This window comes from Adiantum capillus-veneris, chromosome 22 (genome assembly GCF_014529385.1).
Source record: "Adiantum capillus-veneris isolate H3 chromosome 22, ASM1452938v2, whole genome shotgun sequence".
NCBI classification, from domain to species: Eukaryota; Viridiplantae; Streptophyta; class Polypodiopsida; order Polypodiales; family Pteridaceae; genus Adiantum; species Adiantum capillus-veneris.
Window position 1 is genome coordinate 90,969,822 of NC_140952.1, and position 11,905 is coordinate 90,981,726.

The window sequence follows — 11,905 nt, forward strand, 5'->3', positions numbered from 1 at the left end:
ACTAGCAGGGCTTTTATGCAATGACCCTTTCGATTTCGTAGATTGCGACATGGCGTGTAGCTATTAGCCTATGGAAGTGCAAATCTTACATTACAGTATGAGTTAGTTCACATGGTAGGGGCTCACTTCCAATTGAAGGGTACAAAATTGTAGTTGTTTGCTTAATAAGCTGATGGTTACATGCAATGTGTGGATGTTGATTGTGTCAGAGGGCCTCCACATAGGCCAAATTTTAGTTTGTTCTATAAAAAATGGAGCTCTACCCATACACCATATAGCAATGCCACTTGCCTACTTTGGCATCAACATTCAACACTTAACAGAAGGATAATTGAAATTCAAACGTAGTGGTACATAGGGATAGACTCTCGATAGGCTCAAGCCACAAGCAACAACTTTTGTAGAAGATGCATGGAATGCTCAAGAAAAACAATTTTATTATATATTTATGAGAGAAAAAATTCTAAAATTACGCAGGTTTCATGTCAAAATTTGAAGAACTTGTTGGCTCTTACCTTAAGATGTGCAAAATTTTATGAGTTTTTCTTACAGATGAGCTTGAAATCTTGCGAGGTCTTTGAAATTCCCACTCGTAAAAATTGCATCAAGATTAATTCTCTAGTTGCTTTAGTGACCCTTGCACGATGATAGTATGGTGTGTGAGGTTGTTCCAAGTTGTATGGCCTCCCAACTGTTAAAGTTATGTAGCCTATCAGGCAACCCGTATAGTAGTTATTGTAGAAACTTCTCCCTCAGTGTTTCAGCATGAGGCTAGGTTTTCAATTTCTCTATGAAATAATTTACGCTTCTATGTGCATATGTGTGGGTGTTGTTATTCTCCGAATGGCTTACAATTAGCAATAGCTCACAAACCCAAACTAAGACCCATGAGGTAGATATAACTTCTACAACAATAGGAAAGTGATGAAGAACGCACCTTCTAAGCATATGGACAACTTGCAGGGCTATGTGCGAGTCATGTTACCAGTATAGCAGTTGAACCTGACACCTTACGTTTTTGATCCAAATGCTGCCAACAATTTTTCCTTCCAAGCTCTTTTTACTTTGCAGCAATGCCAAAGAGTGCATGCACACTAAAGGGCTAAGATGGCAACCACATAGCATATATAAACTTAATGACCTTCCGAATTTACAAAAAAGAAATGCATTCATGTAGACAAGACCTTATCTTAAGAGAGGTGCATTCTGCGAGAAGATCTCCCAAGCGCTACAATCGTGCGAAACATACCTAAGTCTTGAGTGTGTGATAGCCTCACCTTCCCAAGTAGCTAATTTGCCTTATTTAGAGCTAAGAGGACAAAAGTTAAAGCATACCATGTGGACAATGCTGGACATAGTAGAATGTGGATGCTAGTTATATGAGGAGTTATGACAAGGAGGAGAACCCTAAGTCTGTTTGCTTGTCTTCAAGAAGCTCCAAATGGTCTTTGTCCCACATGAGTAGACCCTTTATCTCTTGTATGTAGGGCCAAAAGAGGCATGGTCCCCACTATTGGGAAAATTTCACCCACAGGGCCACATGCAAATCTAGAAGAGATCCAAGGTTTTGAAGGCTTGTCGAATGCAAAAGGAAGGACAATTCTCTTTAATTTCTCTATTTTTCACAAATTATAATCTTAGGTCGAAACAAGAATGAGACCTTTTAATCGGATGATGGGCGTGTGATGCTAAAAAATTCTTGTGGAAGTTCGTCTTTGTCATTTGGAATCTATATAATAAGTCAAATTGTATAGTTGCTTGTACTGAGCGCAGCACATGTAGTTGCACTTTGGGTGGAGGGGAGCTTGTAGAAGTGGGGCATTGACTTTATGGTGCAATTATATAATATGGGCTTTGCATATAAGAGGACCAGAGGGAGTGTGTGTGTGTAATATATAAGGGCATTGGTGGTATTACGTACAAGCTTTGCGATTATGCATGGAGAGGGAATTAGAGGTGTTTCCTCTCTTTGAGGCTTAGAGAGTGCTAGGGTTGGGAAGGATGGTGAGGTGAATGGGCTTCTCTCTCTCTCTCTCTCTCTCTCTCTCAGCTTTGAAGAGAGGATAAGATTTATGTGTTATTGTTTTGAATTAGCAGGATAAGATTACCACCACAATTAGGCTTACAGCTATGCTCCTGACGAGCAAGACTAGAGGCATGGGGAAATGGCTTTGGCTGTTGGTTGGGTTCATGGGAGCTGGCTTTCTGTGTCTGATGGCAGAGGGAGGGAGAGGAGAGGACGATGATCGAATTTGGCCGAAGAATGTGAGCTGTGTGAGAGAGGAAGTGGGAAGTACGAGGAGCAGGATAGGGAAAGAGTCTAAAGCGGCGGCGTCGCTAAGTGTAGAGGACGAGGCTAGAGGCGAGCAGAGAAGTGGGCTGACGTACGAGATAGGGGTGTATGCAGGCGTGGGGCAATTTCTAGCGGTTTTGAAGATAGGCACGCCGCCAGTGAGCTTCACTGCTATTGTGGACACCGGTAGCGACCTGGTGTGGAGGCAGTGCCGCCCATGCAAACACTGCTATCCGCAGGCGGACTACGGCTTTCCCATTTTCGACCCCGCGCTGTCGTCCACCTTCCTCAAGGCGCCCTGCGGCGATCCTCTATGCCAGCTGACATATGGCGGCACCTGTTCGCCCTCTCCCGACCGGACCTGCTCCTACAGCAGCCCCTACGACGACCCCCCGGCCTTCACCCGCGGCGACCTCGCCTTCGACACCCTCTCCCTCTCTGACTCCTCCGGTCGCCGCCACCTCTTTCCCCACTTTGCGTTCGGCTGCAGCCACGAAAGCCGAGGCCCTTACAACTTCGCTGGTTCCGGCGGCATAGTCGGCTTCGGCCAAGGCAACCTCTCCCTCCCCTCTCAGCTTCGCATCTCCCGATTCTCCTACTGCCTGCAACGCACCACCCCTTGGAGCATTTACCCTTCCGATCGGCCTCTGGCCATGGCGACCTCGCACACCTCCCTTTCCCCTTCCCTCGCTAGCCCCCTCCTGCTGGGCGACGACGCCCACTTGGGCGCCAGCACTGATATCCAGAGCACCCGCATTCTCGACCGGGATTCCTACTTTGTCGACCTCCACTCAATTCGCGTAGCGGGCCGGCGTCTCAGGATCCCCCGCTCTCTCTTCCGCGATGGCGGCACCCTTATCGACTCCGGCACCACCTTCACCACGCTGCCCACGGCAGCTTTCCGCGCTGTCTCCTCTGCTTTTAAAGCGCTCATCCCGCTCACACCTTGGCAAGGCGGCGCGGTAGCAGGCCCGCGAAACCTCTCTCTCTGCTACTCATCTCTGCCATCGCCAGTGCCCTCGCTTTCTTTCCATTTCAAAGGTGCCCACCTCCGGCTAGCCCCTCACAACTACTTCGTCTTCATTGAAAACCTCTACTGCCTGGCCGTTCTTGAATCTCGAGACTCGGGAGCAGGCGTTGTGTATGGCAATGTACAGCAGCAGGATTTCCATATCCTCTACGACCTGCATTCGCAGCGCATTTCATTCAAGCGGACATCGTGCAGCTCTCTGCAGCATAACAGATAAAAGCTATGATCTGCTGCTATCTGCAATACATTATGTCTGCTTTACATACCGTGTAATATTGGTTACTATCAACTCCATCACCGAGCAGAATGAATTGCTTGTGGAGTCTCGTCAAGGGATTACAGTCTCGTCACTTCAGGCGAGCATCATCTCTGCACGTAAGGCGAGTGCAATGAGTAGCTGCTTGGGTGAAGGGTCACCTCAAAGAGGCTGTGTGGCCATGTGACCAGATCCTGTCTCGATAAAATCATGGCACTTCCTTTTCCCTCCTCTAGATTGCATGTGAGTACTTTGGAATACATGTGATAGCCCAGTCAATGTTCATTGGCTTGCAGCCTTGCACTCTTGATCTCACCATCTATATATTATGTAAAGCAAAAGGGTAGCTGAAAAGTTTCTTTGCAAGGAAAGTGAAAGGACACAACATGATGATGTTACCTACTCTTCTAATTCCACCTCAGGAAGTGGCCTCCTTCGAGCCTCCTTCTCAACCTACTACAAGCACTAGAATCCCATCCACAAATAAGTGGAAACTAGGCTTCCCTTACTTGGAGAGAATGCAGTGTATCTCTTGCACTTTCTAACCAAGTGCTTTTATCTTTTGTCAAATCATAAGGGTTTTTAGCCTTATTGTCCTTGCTTCTTCACCATTGTACAATGATAATGGGTGTGAACTTTTTATCCTAACTCTTCATTTCTAAAAAAATTACATAACCTATTCACAAGCTTGAAGTATGTTCCACTATAACCAAGAAGGAGAGAAAGAAATGATTGAACTTTAAATAAATACCTGTACCAGCTTCCAGCTGCAACATTGAAAAAACAAAATCCTCCGGATAGCTAAATTGCAGGAATATTGACGCAAATACTTGGATTATAATCGCTTTGACATCACAAGAATGTGGCCAATGTAATAGAGCTCCTTTAGTTTTAAGGCCATTATCAGCACAAGAAAAAGCACCCACTGTATTCAATAGTTGAATCTTCAATCCATTTTTTATGTCTCTATCTAGCACAACAAAAAGCACCCATTGCATTCAATAGTGGAAACTTCGATCCATTTTTTCTATCTCTCTATTTAGGAATCAAGATCTTATCTTTAATTTACTTGTCATCTCATGTCAATGGTTTTGTCTTCAGGTTAATAATCCACTCTTAATATATTCTTGTACCTCTTATGTGAGCCCCCAGGGAACTTCCTTAAGGATTTTTCGCCATACCACCCTTTATATAAGCCCTTGGCTATCCATACCTAGAATCCCCTGTCTACATCTAGCAGCCGACCCTTGGCCTAGGTCCGTGATCCCCCTGGGTTTGCCTTTGGCTTTACATTAGTCCCTCCTTGGAGAAGTTGTTTCATCCTCGAAAACAAAAGGGGTGATATCTTCATAAGAACACTAATTTTTTTGCAATGGTATCCTTCATGGATTTCGCTGTCGCGCTTCAGTAGGAGATTCAATGAAATCAAGAAAAGCATCTTGATTTTCCACATTGTTGTCCCTTTGCAACCGTTTTGTGTAACCAACCCATATCCGCCAACATAGTATATAGACTCCATTTAAAACTCGCTTGAGTGTGCTAAACAAGTTAGCACAAATAAGATGTATCTAAATAGTACCTCTTTTCACTTTCCATGAAAGTAATTGACCAACATTACTCATCAACAAGGTATAAATTCTTCATTTCATAGCATTCTTCAACAATAAACAACTCCACCGTAATTGTTAATCGGGGTTGAGAGCCTGATGTAAACATGAAGAGAATAAACTTAGTTTTGCAACATGCTTTGCCACATGGTAAGCAAACTCCAACTAGAGAGATAAACTTTTCAATTGGATTGTTTGGTGCTAATGTACATGTTTAGCATATATATTCTTTAGCACAAGATGAACACTTGTAATCAGTCTTTCTTCTCTGGATGACTGGCAATACTGATATTGTTAGGAAATAAGACGTAGCTAAATAGATTTTTGAGTAGATTACTTAATGGAGAGAGATAGATTTCACACACAAGAGATTATAGGTAGAGAGAGAGAGAGAGAGTACACACGATATACGTGGTTCACCCAATGTGGGCTACGTCCACGGGAAAGCAGCCACTCAATGGCTTTAGCACTTCAAAAGAAGAAGTAGTTTACAAAGGGATTAAACCCTTAATAGAGCTCCCGCCTTGCTTCACTCTCACCAGCTCACACTCACCTTGTTGCATCAACTTCACACTATGAAATGTGTGTAGAAATGGCCTCCTTTTATAGGCCAAAAGGACTGCTCTCTCTTATGAGAGGTAGCCATGTCTAGCCGCCCTTGTGCGAATAAGTCCATATCGGACCCTCCAATCCGCCCATGTGTGGCCGCCCTTGAGAAGACAAGTCCGCTTTTGAATTCGGCCACCGGCCACCGGCCATTGACTACCGGCCACCGGCCAACCGACCGGTTGTTTTTCGACCACTTTTCCGGCCGCCGTCCGACCAAAATATTCATAAAAAAGGAATATTCTAGCGAGGGAAAAAAAAATTCTCGGGGACCTCCGTCCCCGAGGCCCCTAAAGTTGCCCCTGATTCTTGTCTGTGAAAATTTTGGTTTCCGGTGAGTGATTTTCCTTCATGCACGATGGCTTCTCCTCATAATGGGGGCCTTACAAATGTGCACTTTTACCATAGAAAATTACAAGCGTAAATCAGGCTCCATACTTAACAATCTCCCACTTGGAGACTGATCTCCAAACCAAACCTGTGACTGCTTTCCATTATGGCTTCTTATCCTTGAATGCCAATTGAAGATGAGCAAAAGCTCAACTTCTCCTTGTTGACCACCTTTGTAAACATGTCTGCAGTATTTTCACTTGTATGCACCTTTCCTAGCTTTAGATGTCCCTCTTCCAAAAGAGTGCGTATGAAGTGATATCTCACCTCAATGTGCTTTGTCCTTGAATGAAAGGCTGAGTTCTTCGCAAGATGGATAGCACTTTGGCTATCACTGTACAAGACACAATTGTTTTGTTTGAATCCAAGCTCTTCTAAGAATCTGTGAAGCCACAGAATTTCTTTGCTTGCCTCCTTCATTGCTACATACTCTACTTCCATGGTAGAAAGTGAAACCACTTTTTGCAGCTTTGAAGCCCAGCTTATTGTTGTGCCTCCAACCGTGAACACATAGCCAGTAGTGATCCTTCGAGTATCTTTGTCACCTGCCATATCTACATCAGCATACCCTTCTAGAAAAATATCAGTTCCTCAAAAATACAAAGCATTTGTTGTTGTTCCTTTTAGATACCTAAGTATCCACTTCACAGCTTGCCAATGCTCTTTACCTGGGTTGTCCATGAACCTACTCACAACTCCCACTGCATGTGCAATGTCTGGCCTTGTCCAGACCATAGCATACATTAGAGAACCTACCGCTGCAGCATATGAAACTTTAGACATATAGGCTATCTCCTCTTGTGTCTTTGGACACATATCCTTCGTTAGTTTAAAATGACCAGCCAAAGGTGTAAAAACTGGTTTTGCATTTTGCATTGCAAACCTTTCTAGTACCTTCTTGATGTAATCTTCTTGAGATAGCTTTATTGTCTTCTTTGTCCTGTCCCTTGATATTTTCATACCAAGTATCCTCTTTGCAGCACCTAAATCTTTCATTGAAAAAGATTTAGACAGCTTCTCTTTTAGGTCTTTGATGTCCTGCATGTTAGCACTTGCAATCAACATGTCATCAACATACAACATTAGGATGATGAATTTTCCATCTCCCAAATTCTTCGTGTAGACGCAGTGATCCGAGTTGCATCTTGTGAATCCATGATCCAACATCCATCGATCAAACTTCAAGTACCATTGTCTTGATGCTTGCTTCAAACCATACAAGCTCTTCTTTAATCTGCAAACCATTTTCTCCTTACCTTTTACTTCATACCCCTTTGGTTGAAGCATGTAGATTTCCTCCTCTAAGTCACCGTGAGGAAATGCCGTATTTACATCCATTTGCTCGAGATTTAGATCATGAGCAGCCACAAGGCTTAAGACAAGCCTAATTGAGTTCATTTTTACAACAGGAGAAAATATTTCATTGAAGTCAATACCTTTATTTTGAGAAAAACCTTTTACCACAAGCTTAGACTTGTACCTTTTCTTCCCACCTTCTTCTTCCTTCAGCTTGTACACCCATTTGTTTTGAAGTGCCCGCTTACCTTTAGGCAACTCAACCAACTCCCATGTTTGGTTGCGATGTAGTGAGTCCATCTCCACTTGCATGCTCTTCGTCCATTCTTCTTTGGATTCATGTTGCATAGCTTCTTCGTATGATTCCGGCTCTCCAGAATCTGAGATCAAGAGATGGTTGAAGGAAGGAACAAACCTTTCTGGAGGTCTACTTGCTCTTGTAGATCTTCGGGGAATAGATTGAGGCTCCTCATTTGGTTGACGTTGTTGCACATTGTCACCGTTTGCAGTCCTTGAGTCTTCATCGTCCTCAAGCTCCATGTACTCATCACCTGTTTCTTTTGTTTGTTTTCTTTCCAAGTAATCTTTGTACATATTTTGTTCGTTAAAAATTACATCCCTACTCCTTAAGATTTTACCATCTTCAGGATTCCATAGGCAATATCCAAATTCTCCTTCTCCATAGCCAATGAAGAAACACTTTTTGGACTTTGCATCTAGCTTTGATCTTAGGCTTCTATCTATGTGCATGAAAGCCTCACACCCAAACACTTTGAGAAATTCATAATTCACCGGTTTACCTATCCATGCCTCTTCTGGAACTCCCCCATCCAATGCCGTTGAGGGTGACCGATTGATTAAGTACACATACGTACTTACAGCTTCTGCCCAAAGCTCAAGCGGTAGGCATGTAGCCGTATGCTTCGTGCTCACTCCATGATTGTCCTGTTCATCCTTTCCGAAATACCATCTTGCTGAGGTGTCCTTGGGGTTGTCCTTTGCCTCCGAATGCCATTGCTAGCACAAAAGCTTTCAAAAGCTTGGTTGCAATATTCACCTCCATTGTCGGATCTGAGGCATTTAACCTTGGTACCTGTTTCATTCTCCACAAAGGCTTTCCACCTTTGAAATATGGAAAATACATCGGATTTATTCTTCATGACATAAACCCATGTTTTTCTAGTCACATCGTCTATGAATGTTACATAGTACAATGAGCCACCAAGTGATGGTGTACTTGCAGGACCCCAAACATCAGAATGAACCAACTCAAGTTTTTTATTTTTTCTTTCATTTCTTGATTTTTGAAATTTTACCCTCTTTTGTTTACCATAAACACAATCTTCACAGAACTCTAAGTCCACTTCTTTCAAACCTGGTAGAAGCTTCTTTGTTTGAAGGATTTGCATTCCTTTGGCACTCATATGCCCAAGCCGGTAGTGCCACACTGCACTGTCAACTTCTGTAGTTGCTGCACAAGCTGAAGGTTGCATGCTAACAGTACACAAGTAAAGTGTACCGACCTTTTCTCCCTTGGCAACCACCAAAGATCCCTTTGAGATCTTCCACCGTTTGTTTCCGAATGCAATGTTGTGACCTTCATCGTCCAATTGTCGTGTAGAGATTAAATTTTTGCGAAGAGAAGGAACATGCCTAACATCTTTAAGCTTCCATTCATTTCTGTTAGCAGTTTTGACAGAAACTGTACCTTTGCGGACAATCTCACAAGATTCATCATCTCCCAAGTATACATACCCAAAATTACCGTTGGTGTAGTCTTGGAAATGTTGCTTGTGTGGTGTCGCATGGAATGAAGACCCGAAATCTACTATCCAGGAATTAGACACATTGTCTAATGAGAGAATTAGAGCATCTTGCTCTACTTTACCTGCCACATTGGACTCCGATGTTGGCTTGTTGTCTTGAGACTCTATCTCTTTCTTCTTCTTGGACTAGCAATCCTTCTTGACGTGGCCCTTCTTGCCGCAGTTCCAACATTCAAGAACTGAATTTGTGCGTGACTTGCTCCGCCTTGAGCGATCACGACCCTTTTGGTTTTTGAACCTCTCCTTAGGCTTTCCTCTTGTTTCCACAGACAGTGCAGCACTTGATGATTCTCCTATGCTTCTCCTTCGTATTTCCTCGCTTAGGAGAACACCCACAACATCATCAAACTTAAGAGTATTTGTGCCAGAAATAGAATTACTTACAGCCATCACAAGGCTGTCCCAACTATCCGGTAGAGATGATAGTATAAGGAGAGCTCGCACTTCGTCATCGAAATTGATTTTCACCGATCGAAGTTGACTTATGTTTGTGTTAAAGTCATTTAGGTGTTCTGCAACTGAACCATTCTCTGCCATCTTTAGATTGAACAAGCGCTTCATAAGAAATACCTTATTGGATGCCGATGGTTTCTCGTAGAAGTCGTCAAGTGACTTCATCAAGTCCTCCGTGGTCTTCATCTCCGAAACATTGAAGGCCACCGTTGACGCCAAGATTAACCGGATTGTTCCCAGTGCCTTTCGATCAAGGACAATCCATGCTTCATCTGCCATTGTTGCAGGCTTCTTCGCAAGACTACCTAGTGGCAAATAGAGGTCCTTCTTGTAGAGATAGTCTTCAATCTGCATCTTCCAATGTTGGTAGTTTTTGCCGTTGAACTTCTCAATCTTGAGATTCCCTTCCTCCGCCATAACTCCCACTCAATTCAAGGAATCCTTTCCTTGAGATAATTTAGCTACGAGCAAACCTTGCTCTGATACCAATTGTTAGGAAATAAGACGTAGCTAAATAGATTTTTGAGTAGATTACTTAATGGAGAGAGATAGATTTCACACACAAGAGATTATAGAGTAGAGAGAGAGAGAGAGAGAGAGAGAGAGAGAGAGAGAGAGAGAGAGAGTACACACGATATACATGGTTCACCCAATGTGGGCTACGTCCACGGGACAGCAGCCACTCAATGGCTTTAGCACTTCAAAAGAAGAAGTAGTTTACAAAGGGATTAAATCCTTAATAGAGCTCCCGCCTTGCTTCACTCTCACCAACTCACACTCACCTTGTTGCATCAACTTCACACTATAAAATGTGTGTAGAAATGGCCTCCTTTTATAGGCCAAAAGGACTGCCCTCTCTTATGAGAGGCAGCCATGTGTAGCCGCCCTTGTGCGAATAAGTCCAAATCGGACCCTCCAATCCGCCCATGTGTGGCCGTCCTTGAGAAGACAAGTCCGCTTTTGAATTTGGCCACTGGCCACCGGCCATTGACTTCCGACCACCGGCCACCGGCCATTGACTACCGGCCACCGGCCAACCGACCGGTTGTTTTCCAACCACTTTTTCGGCCACCGTCCGGCCAAAATATTCATAAAAAAGGAATATTCCAGCGAGGGAAAAAAAAAGTCTCGGGGGCCTCCGCCCCCGAGGCCCCTAAAGCTGCCCCTGATTCTTGTCCGTGAAAATTTTGGTTTCCGGTGAGTGATTTTCCTTCATGCACGATGGCTTCTCCTCATAATGGGGGCCTTACAAATGTGCACTTTTACCACAGAAAATTACAAGGGTAAATCAGGCTCCATACTTAACAGATATGTGTATCCCCACCATTTACAAATAGTCCTCCAAAAAGACTGGAAACAAGGATCACAATTTCTTACAACAGTGCTGATTAATCAACAATGTTAAGAACAGCCATCTTGGTTAACTCTAGTGAGCTGAATATCTACAAACAACCAAACAGAGCCATGACCTCTATTGGTAATTGGTAGATCTACAATGAATCTCATGGAGATATTGCACATATAGTGTGAAATGCCTTAGAAGTTACTAATATCATGAATGTACATGCCGTTTTAAATCAGCTTTTCCTAAACACTAGGGCCCATAACACTTCATGTGCATGCATTTAGCAAAAATAGTTTCGAACTTGCATATCCATAATCGTACTTGCCAATGCTTATGGTGGCTAATGTTATGCTCACAACTCATAGGAAAGAACGAAATATTGTCCATGTGAAAGTTGCGCTAACATATTTGGGCCACAATAGAATGTGAAAACCGATCACACCTAGTACCAAATGAAACATGCTCATTAATAGAACATAGCGTTGCCACATGTAAACAACCATTTGTTAAAGTTTTTTAACTGTACTTGTAGCTTTAATAAGTCTTACTAGGTATCCGATAAATTTTTATCACTTTAATTATTCTTGATACGACATGCTCAAAATGGTCTAATAAACGGATTTAACAAGTATTGGGGACTTTATCGCGACACATATTTGAAACAAGAGACGCCAATGTCAGTCCCAAAGACTCAAATTCTCCACATATGGAATATGTCTAAGATAAAGATGTCCGAAAAAGAACATCCTACAAGTATGAGATATACTTGTGTGCAGAGGTATTGCAAACACTCTGCGACATGA

General features: G+C 43.2%; 1 protein-coding gene across 1 annotated transcript; it reads left to right on the plus strand.

Annotated features, from left to right (window-relative positions):
* The first annotated feature begins 1,605 nt into the window (after positions 1–1,605).
* Positions 1,606–3,687, plus strand: LOC147429781 (aspartic proteinase nepenthesin-1-like). The gene has a single exon (XM_086496016.1). The coding sequence runs from the start codon at positions 2,131–2,133 to the stop codon at positions 3,538–3,540; it is 1,410 nt and encodes a 469-aa protein (XP_086352142.1). The 5' UTR covers positions 1,606–2,130; the 3' UTR covers positions 3,541–3,687.
* Positions 3,688–11,905: the final 8,218 nt, after the last annotated feature.

What these genes read in the sequence shown, in the direction of transcription:
- LOC147429781 (XM_086496016.1), top strand. Translation starts at nt 2,131, where the DNA reads ATGCTCCTGACGAGCAAGACTAGAGGCATGGGGAAATGGCTTTGGCTG.